Here is a 10,070-nt window from a genome sequence, read left to right as displayed (position 1 = left end):
AAAAATAATATTAATTTAAATTTTAAATATAATAAATTAATATTACTACGTAGATTAATATGTGATTTTATTTATATATAATAAAATTTATTTAATTTATAAATCAATCATACGATGCTATGCAAAGAAATAATGATTGAATAATAATTACGTTCAAAAAATATTGAGAGAATAATAATTTCGCATTAAAGAGATGTCAATAAGGTGGTGACAAAAATATCCATAAATAAAATTTATTATATATATTTTTTAAAAAAGTTTATATTATTTTTGTGTTTGTTAAGCATGTATATTTATTGACACTCTCTGAAAAATGCAAGAATATTTTCAGAAAATAAGGCCTGGTTTATTTTGGTACATATTTAAAATTATTTTATTTTATTTTAATATTTTAATATAAAAAATGTTTTAATTTTTAATTTTTTTAATCTAATTATTACTATTTTGAATAAAATATAAAAAAATAATTTAATTTTTTTAAATTTTAAAACAAAAATTATATTTTAATCATATTTAAACTTTATAATTTTTTAATTAGTTCTTTTCACTTATTTTTTAAAATCTCGTAAAAATTTAACTGAAATAATTCTAGTACTAGTTCACTCATTTCATCCTATCGGCGTAACCAAAGGTGGACTAAAGTCACTAAACACGACGGAAACCATTCACCAAATACTCTCAAATTTTCCGTGCAAACAAACAGCAAAAGCAAGAAGCAGAAAGATCGCCTACCACCAATTATCCCCACTTCCCAAGCCCTTCCTACCTCTCTCTATCTCTTCCAAGATATCCATCTTCAACAACCCTGCTTTGTCCTTATTTATTTTGAATAATTTTCTTCAATCCACAATCCTGGACCACCACTCTACAGGTCTTCTTCTGTACCCATCTATCCATTCCTCCCGATGGGACTGTTCAGGAAAATAGCGGGATTTCTAGGGCTTGGAAAGGATGACGGCCACGAAACCAGAGACGAAGAGGGCGATGAAGACAACAACAACAATTCCGATACCCGGACCCATGATCGTGCTCCTTTCCAAGAAACAGGGCTTCCTCGTAGAGGCTTTGGCGTGCCCATCCAGGTCGTTGTCGACCGGTCCCAGCTCGGCCCGATCCTCGTCCCCTGTAACCCCAGCGACGGCGGTATCCAGGTCAATCATCTTACCTCTCCCTATTTTAACATTCAATTGTATTGTTCTCCACTTTTGATTATTTATTGGCTTGATTAGTGATGGACAATTTACATTGCTAAGAGATCAAGGTTGTATATATGGAGCTGTTTTAGATGAAGTTACTTGATGGCTTTCATTTAATAGTGCATATTAAAGTGAGAAAAGCTGCAGTCGATACTGAAATGATTATCATATCATTGATCATTAAGTCATCGACTTCCTCTAAAAGAAAAACTGCTACTTAAGTGTTGGAATCAATATGCTTCATTAAGGCGGAGTCATCTGTAGCCTTTTGTATGTTAGAATGGTTAGTGTGTTAGTGTTAGAATTCCACGTTTCTTTGTAATTGTTCTTATGGGCGGGGGCCATAGTTTGTAACGGACTATTCTATTGTAACCTCTAGCTAGGTGTTCCTCATGTATACTACATGTGTACCTGGGCTTTGTCTATTTTTATGAATATAATTTCTTGACTAACTATAAAAATAAAAATAAAATAATAAAAAAAAAAGAATCCCACGTTGCTCGAGAATGTCTTTTATATAGCCTTTATCCTGCTATATATAGGTCACCTTTTATAGTATATTCATTGTATGATTAATTAAGCATATTGACTCCAACATGGTTACTCTTTTGTCCTTCAAATTGATACATGCTTTATAATTTATTCTCGCATGAGTCCTACGAGTACTGTATTGTCTTTGATGTGGTTTACTACATGCCCCACCAGGAATTTTGTGGTAAGTTTATAACTTTATGATTAGGAGATGGGAATTCTGCTGGTTCGTATGGGTATTATGCATTGAGAAGAGAGGATGGGTGGTCCATGCGTCAGAAAATGCAAATTGGCCTCTATCCAGGTTGATATCTTTTCCATTATGTTAAATTTCAGACCAAAATTTTTTTGGATAAGTAAATTTCAGACCAAAATGAATAGGGTATATGGAAGAACTAGTTTTGACGTATGGATCAGAGTTCTTCATTACACCAATTGTCAACAAGGATACCATCAATCATCTTAGCCCAACTTCTGGGATATGTGTTCCATTAAAACCTTATGTGTTGCTCCCCATGGATGGTTGCAGTGATGTCGGGAATATCAGCTGTTTTTGTGGTGACAAAGGGCTTGAAATCTCAGCAAGGGAGAAGTTCTTCTTATGTAAAATCCATTTATTTCAAGAAATTTTGGTGATGGAAGGCCAAAGTGTGCTGCTTTGATCTCCATACTTCCGACTCAGAATCCAATGTTTTAATGAGAGGAAGTACCAAATCAGGCTGTCCATAGTCTAGATTATTTTAATATAGATTTCACTTCTCCTCTTTGGCTGGGGTTCATTTCTGGTTGGAGAATACAAACATATCAGTGTCAGTTCTCCACGCTTATTAAAAAAAAAAAAAAAAAAAAAAAAAAGGTTCTCCACGCTCATTGCCAATATGTACTAACATTGACCATGCATACCAAAACTTGAATCTTTTGTTGCCGTAGGATATGGACGGTAAGTTATAGATTCCCTTGGTCGTTGGCGTTTGGCATTCTTGACAATAATTTTGGATCTATACATAGATCGGCTACCCTTTGTATATTTTTCAGGCTTGGAAATTACTTTATGTGAGAAGGAACTCCATTTTGGTTATCATGCTCTCAATATACTGGCAAATTGGCAATTCCTTTTTATCGACTACTAGCATGTTGCTGGAGTGTTGACTGCTCTTGCAAGTACAAATATATTTACCTTCTGTCAATTTTGGTGTCATGTAGTTGTAAAATTTATGGTTTAGTATCTTTTGGAATCCAGGGTCTGAGATGGTATGCAAAGCGACTCAGGATAGATGAAGATGGAGATGTAGCAGATGAATTCATTGACGAGCTCCTGCCGGAGAGGTTGACCAATAAAGAAGATCATCCACGGCCATTCCCCAGGTTTGAAGTGAAGAACAGTACCAGGCCGGCTAAAGTGAAGAACCTGGTTTTGTCAGCTAATGGGAAAATACAGTGTGTGGAACACCAAGGTGGGGAAAGCCTCCAAAAATTGTTCCAAGTAGAACCTTTACAAAGAGAAAAAAATCTCACTTAGAAAAAATTGATTCGTTCGATAAGAGAACATCAAAAGTATCAAATGGATAATATGTAATTACTCATTTCTATAATTTATCATATTTCTCGTTTCTTAAAACCCAACCTTCATTGAACTTTTCTTGGTTTATGGATTTTTTTTCTTGTTTGGAATCTTTTGGCACACTGTAAAAACTTTTACTTTTATATTAAGTCATTAATTTATAAAAATGTTAGGAATGCTCCCTTATTATAAAAAACATACCTATTTTTTGAGGTCAAAAATGTTTTTCTATAATCTTTGAAGAGTGTTTATAAATCTTTATTGACAATAATGGTTATAATTGCTTATAAGAATTTAAAGAGCTTCTTAAGAAACTAAATTTGATAAAATTCTCTCTTGATGGATAGTTTTCCAATAAAGATTTAAGTCGATTATTAATTAAGAAGGAAATATAAAATCTTAATTAGTAAGTTTTGCTTTGAAAAATGACAGGAATAATTGTAAAAATTAAAACTAAAATAACTTTTTTGAATTTTACTTTTTAAAATAAAAAATTAGAAATATTACTTATCATCTTGATTTCTGATATTATATACTAATATGTGATTTGTCATTTTTATTTAAATACATATTTATACATTAATATATATGTGTTTAAATAGAAGAATAAAAATAATAAATTACATATTAGTATGTGGCATGAAATATGAATGATAAATAGAATTTTTCATAAAAAAAGACCTTATTCAAAATCTTCGCCACATGCCTAACGACCAATTGAGTCAGTCATACGATTGATCCACAATCTACTTATTTATCAGCCGTATCTTATCGAATCAATTCATTTTTATTAAAATTTATTTATATCAAATGCAAACTCGTTTATTTCTTATTGTGTTGTGTGGAATTCACATCAAGGTTTTAAAAACCGTTCCGTTCCGGTCGGAATGGCCGGAATTTTTCGTGCCGGAACAGTGACCGGAACCGGATAGGTGTCTATTCCGTTCCGGGTCAAATTCCGGCCGTTCCGGTCAAATTCCGGCCGTTCCGGTCAATTCCGGCCGGAATTTCGGTATTCCGGCCGGAATAGTAATTCTGGTCCCCCCAAAAAAAAAAAAAAAAAAAAAAAAAAACTCTCTTGTAAATAAGTTGAAAAATAATAAATAAAATTGTACTTTTAGAATTCAAATACTTCTTTCCGTGCACTAGAAGTATTGTTACTTTTAATAATCTGTCTATTCTTTAATTTTTTTCCTTTATTTTTGTGTCCTAACTCAAGTTTATGATTTTTTTCAATATATATTCATTTTATAAATCTTTAATTCTTCTATATATATACACATATACATATCACACACTTACATATATATGTATTTATTTTATTAATTGTTAATTTATATATACATATAAATATTTATATATAATATATAATTAATCCCGAAACGGTACACCGAAACGTACCGGTACCAAAATATTCCGTTCCAGTGCCTCGACCGGAATGGTCTCCGAAACGGATTTCAAAACTTTGATTCACATTACCATCCCTAATAATCGTATAAGATCAAAATTAACAATGTATTTTTAAACGATCGAATGTTGATTGGATCGGACGGTCCATAGCTCCTTCCTACATATCACTCTATATAGACGTGGCCTCTGGATCACTATTTCTTTGCGTTATCCCGATACCGAGCAAGAGAAGGGTGCGACAGAGAGCAACGATGGACCTTACAGTTGCTTGCAATCCCTCCTACACTGCGGTGTACCGGAGACCAGCGCCTCGCCTGCAATTGGCTTCGCAGAAGAGTTCCTTAAAATGTCGCCGAAAAACGACGTCGGAGATGCAAACGCCCGCTGGATTCACCGCTCAGGCCGGCAACAGCCATTCTCCGTCGATCCCGACCCATAAAGTCACCGTTCACGACAGACAACGTGGAGTGGTGCACGAGTTCTTCGTTCCCGAGGTACTACTAACCAGTTTGGTTCCCAAGAAAATGCGCCAAAAAAACAAAGAAATCAAATTGTTTCCGAATCGTATACACTTTCTTTTAGAATTTCTTGGCCTAGTTGAGTTCTTAAAAAAGTAAAATCTATGATATATAATATGTGTGTGCGCGCGCGCGCGCGTTCTTGTGAGTGTGTATATATACATACACACACACACACACACACACACATATATATATATATAATATTCTCCAATATAATCAGTACTTTCGAATTCACGTGTAGTTCATTAGGTTGTAACTGCAAATGCAGGACCAATATATACTGCACACTGCTGAATCTCAGAACATCTCCCTTCCTTTCGCTTGCAGGCACGGTATTGTTCTCTAATTCATTGGTTCACTAACCATCTTGTTAGAATAATAAGTTAATAACTATACCGTCGAGTTTTTTACTCTTTTCTTAGCGTAGTGTCTTGAGATACTTTATCATGATATCAGAATGGAGGCTCACCTTTATGCCTCGTATAACCATGTTAATGATGATATGTCTTATATTTTCAAGATCAGACATTCATTTATATGTCATTCTAGGCGGAGTATGGTATTTGCCGTCACAGTATACTCATAGCATCATAAAAAAACTTGCGATGTCCTATCTAATGGATAAATTACAGAAAATAGTCATAGCAGTGTAAGTCATAGCCAAAAGACGCATTAGTTGGATGTCAATGTTGCACCTCCTCAGGCAGCCAGAGGGTACATAGACTCCAGAAAATATGCACGATTTCCTGTATTGGGCAATCGACTTATCCTCCCAATAATGGTATGTACTAATGTAGACTAGCCGTGAAACATTAGTTGAGATTTGAACTTTGACTATCAATTCCAGCATAAGGAGTGCTGGAATCTCCAGAAAGCCATGTGGTGGTAGTAGATTTGAGTATTTGCAGGGCTACCTTAGTGATCAAATATACTGGTTCATAATTCCTACTCTTTTTTTTTTTCACTTGATATTCTATAAAACTAAAGTTTATTTGTTATTCCAACACTTAAAAGAAAGAAAAAAAGGGTGCAAAAACCGACTATAACATGGGCCTTGTCTCATCACTTTTAAACTTGCTCTTTCTGAAGAGCTTCTTCTATGTGGCAGGTTGTTGTACTAGCTGCGCTGTACGTGTAAAATCTGGACAACTTAGGCAGCCTGAAGCGCTAGGAATATCTGCAGAATTGAAATCAAAAGTACGTATTGTTACCTTCATTTGGAATTGGATCACAATTCCTTTTTACTTGCAGGTTTCATGTAGTGACCATGAATGAGGATCTCAGTTCTGAAAGTTCTCTATGTGAATGCTCCTCTTGTATAATTGTGCTTGAAAAATCAATTTTTTGACTCCTAGATTATGATCTGGGGTGGTAGTCCAAAGAATTGATCAATTTGACAGAAGAATGTCAACTCTGAGATGATACAGTGCAGTTTGTCTGAGATGATTTTGGAAGTTAGACAAAATCGAAACTGTCTTAGAAATGTTGTTGTTGAGGACCCCAACTAATTGAACAATTCCACTAGATCAAGCTTTACGACCATCTTACATGTGTAATAGGCACATTAAGCTGGATATACTTTGCACAAATGGTCATTTAACTGACAGGGTGCTATTACACTTGCTTTTCGGCGAAAGATTTTAGCCTGCTAAATTACTGCTAGATTTTTTTTCCAGCATTCATTTTTCTCTAAAACACTAGCAAAGTAAGCAAGAAAAGAAAACAATATGCATGGGAGTCAGAGGGACTTTGTCAATCACAAAGTGAATCCATATAAGTTAACCTAGTATGCAGAAACATTAATAAAGAATGGACGTAATTGCTTTCAAAAGATCCTCTATACTAGCCCAATGCATTGGAAAATGCATGGATCGATACAAACAAGGTCAATAACCCCCTGATATCATTCAGCATCCTATATTAGATGTGAGGCACTTTCTTTTTACCCTTTTGGATGACCCTGTGGCAACATTATACTGCAGAAGCACATATGCGGTTTACTGTGTACGGGGGATCTTTTGTAGTTATATGTTTCTTCATATATCTTTTCCTCCTTTTTTCCTTAAAAAATGTGTTAGGTTTGTGTTTGTTTCCTCTGTAATGCAGGGGTATGCACTGCTTTGTGTGGGCTTCCCATCATCTGACCTTGAGGTGGAAACACAAGACGAGGATGAGGTAAGACAAATAGTTATAACCATTTGATTATATAGAATACTAACCTCATTTTTGGATGTCAAATAGGAATTGCAATTATTGCTTTGAGACTTCAATATGTAAACTAAGTCCTTGGTGATTGTGCTTTTTGTGTAATCATTGAGGTTGAATTGTATAAATGCCTGAAGTGATTTTGGTTCAGTTCTCTAACTATATCCTAGAACGAAACTAAAAGGAGGGCTAAAAGAGTGGTGTATTTTTTAATTATTCTTCTTATTACTATTTTGATCTAACATACTCGGTAATTTGAAAATTTTGGTGTATTCAGGTATACTGGCTTCAGTTTGGAAGATATTTTGCCCGAGGACCAGTTGTAAGCCCCTAATCCTTTAACACCCCCCAAAAATAGGAATTTAATGAGCAAAAACGGAGGAATACAGGTGTCAATAAAGAACAAGAAAATCAAACAAACTCACCCTTTTCATTGCGTTGAATGTTGCAGGAGAGGGATGACTATGCATTGGAGTTGGCCATGGGTGACGAATAAGCAATGTACAATATCAGTTTTGGAGTAGAATCGATGGAGTAAAACATGCAATCTCCCTCTCTTTTTCTAGTTTCCTTTCCAATTCTCACCTCTTCCCTGTATTTGCCCCTGTTAATAACGTATGCGGATTACTAAGCAAACATTATATACCATGTATCATCTGCAGATGGATATTATTGTTGAAGATATTTCAATCTTCCAACTTAATACTTTTTCATGGTAGTGTCTCGGTGTCTTGATGATGTTATTCTGGATAGACCTTTGTATGCACATTCCCTTTTGCCAAGTTCTAGTGTCAGCAAGATATCTTGACGTGATGACATCTGGTTCTTGTACATCAGCAAGAAATAGTAGCAGTTTTTGTTCATGGGCAACAGGTCAAGCAATCTTTAAGCTGTCAATTTCTAGGAGTTTTTGTTTTGCCCCAGAGTTTCATGAAGAAGGGAAAAAGGGAAGGAAACTGGATATTTGTTCAATCAATGGCGAGCTAGGTATGACTTGGTTTTAAAAAAAGAGAAATGTTTACAAACTAACGTAGGTTGATATGGTTTGTTAAATTATAAATATACTTTTATAGTAAAGTATATTTTTTATATCATATGAAGCTATGTCAGTTTGAGAGTTTATTTTTGTATAATTTCTTTGTGGCTGTAGTACTTCTCTTTAAAAAAAAAAAAAAGTCTTTAACTTTGAAATACAAATCCACTCAATCTCACCCTCACTCGCCCATATTTTTCATATTGATGTGGATTCAGTTCGCTTATCTCGACTAGTAGGGTTGGGCGGATGCTCGTATGCAATTGGTGTTATGAATGAAGTCAAATGCATCGTTTGGTGTTTTGTTGTATTAGGCACCAACTGCAGCCTACAATCTCACTCACCCACTATCTCTGCAGCAAGGTCGTAAAATGCTGCACCTAATGCAGAGATTATAGGCTGCTCTCTCCTATAAATAGGAGAGAGCTCAATTGTGGGGGTGTGCAGCAGATAAGTGCAGAGAGAAAACAGAGTGTGTGCGGACTGAGTGTGGCAGAGAAAGAGAGTGGGTGAGCAGAGAGAGTTTACAAGAAAGATTTTTTGTAAAAATTATTTTATAGTGAAATTACAGCAGCTGTGGACGTAGGCAATTGCCGAACCACGTTAAATTTTCGTCCCTCTTTTATTTAGAATTATCTCTGTGTCAGAACAGTTCTCAACAACTGGTATCAGAGCACTGGTTCGAGCTGTTCGAAAATTCAAGTTGTTCAAAATCAATTTTTGACAACTCCACAGTATTCCTCGCATCGAGACGAATCCGTTGCCGCAAACGGAATCGAAAACGGAGGTCGGACGAGCCTACACGCGCCCCTAGAAGATCGGCGCGTGCATCTGCTGCAACCCACGCGCCCCACGTGCTCCAGAGGTTGAAGACGCGTGATCCACATGCGCCCACGTGCCCTCACGCGCTCCAGAGGTTGAAGACGCGTGACGGACACGCGCCCACGCGCCCCCACGCGCCCCCACACGCCCTACAGAGGTTCAGCGCATGTATCACACGCGCCTCACTCTCTCCCACATGCACACAGTGTTATAGCGCGTGTAATACACGCGCCCACGTGCCGCCCACTCGCACTGTGCAGCGCGTGTATCCCACGCGCCAGACAGATCACAACCGTCCATTTTTTAGATCTGTTTTGGGCTAGATCTAAGCCATTCGGAGTCCGATTTCAACGATCAAATAGTGCTTTCCAACTATTTGGATCATTCCGGACTCATCCGTACGGTCGAAATTTTGAGATTCAGCATCAGTACATTGGATCTGAACCATCCATGTGTTGCAGATCATTTTGGGTTAGATAACGCCAGTTGGAGTTCCATCGCGACGATCAAATAGTGCTGACAAACTATTTGGATCATTCCAGACTCGTTTCCAGCTAATTCGAGTGTTTCGGACGTAATGGTGATCTTTGTTTGTTTAAATTTGAACTCATTTGTAAAGTTATGGCTGGAGAAGAAGCTAAAGATGTTGGTATCGAGAAATTTGACGATACAGACTTTGCCTACTGGAGAATGCAGATAGAGGATTATCTCTATGAAAAGAAACTACATCTTCCACTCCTAGGAAGAAAGTCAGATGACATGAGCAATGAAGATTGGAGTTTCCTTGATAG

At 36.3% G+C, this 10,070-nt stretch overlaps 2 protein-coding genes across 2 annotated transcripts; both read left to right on the top strand.

Annotated features, from left to right (window-relative positions):
- The first annotated feature begins 611 nt into the window (after window positions 1–611).
- LOC122289467 lies at window positions 612–3,455 on the top strand. Its single transcript, XM_043096472.1, has 2 exons — window positions 612–1,151; window positions 2,968–3,455. Exons 1-2 carry the CDS (start codon window positions 906–908, stop codon window positions 3,244–3,246), a joined length of 525 nt encoding a protein of 174 aa, XP_042952406.1. The 5' UTR covers window positions 612–905; the 3' UTR covers window positions 3,247–3,455.
- A 1,434-nt stretch (window positions 3,456–4,889) lies between these two features.
- On the top strand, window positions 4,890–8,142 carry LOC122289465 (ferredoxin C 2, chloroplastic). The gene is made up of 6 exons (XM_043096470.1): window positions 4,890–5,192; window positions 5,488–5,551; window positions 6,328–6,416; window positions 7,326–7,394; window positions 7,702–7,746; window positions 7,876–8,142. Exons 1-6 carry the CDS (start codon window positions 4,950–4,952, stop codon window positions 7,918–7,920), a joined length of 555 nt encoding a protein of 184 aa, XP_042952404.1. The 5' UTR covers window positions 4,890–4,949; the 3' UTR covers window positions 7,921–8,142.
- The last annotated feature ends 1,928 nt before the right edge of the window (window positions 8,143–10,070 follow it).

The sequence above is a fragment of the Carya illinoinensis genome, chromosome 12, assembly GCF_018687715.1.
Source record: "Carya illinoinensis cultivar Pawnee chromosome 12, C.illinoinensisPawnee_v1, whole genome shotgun sequence".
Lineage (NCBI taxonomy): Eukaryota > Viridiplantae > Streptophyta > Magnoliopsida > Fagales > Juglandaceae > Carya > Carya illinoinensis.
The sequence above is the reverse complement of the archived record's forward strand: the minus strand, read 5'-3'. Positions and strand labels throughout refer to the sequence as shown.

Bases quoted from the DNA above. Each gene is read 5' to 3' on its own strand.
- LOC122289465 (XM_043096470.1), top strand. From the start codon at position 4,950: ATGGACCTTACAGTTGCTTGCAATCCCTCCTACACTGCGGTGTACCGG. The intron at 5,552-6,327 runs GTATTGTTCTCT...TCTATGTGGCAG, and splicing joins TCCTTTCGCTTGCAGGCACG to GTTGTTGTACTAGCTGCGCT. The intron at 7,747-7,875 runs GTAAGCCCCTAA...TGAATGTTGCAG, and splicing joins ATTTTGCCCGAGGACCAGTT to GAGAGGGATGACTATGCATT.
- LOC122289467 (XM_043096472.1), top strand. From the start codon at position 906: ATGGGACTGTTCAGGAAAATAGCGGGATTTCTAGGGCTTGGAAAGGAT. The intron at 1,152-2,967 runs GTCAATCATCTT...TTTGGAATCCAG, and splicing joins CCAGCGACGGCGGTATCCAG to GGTCTGAGATGGTATGCAAA.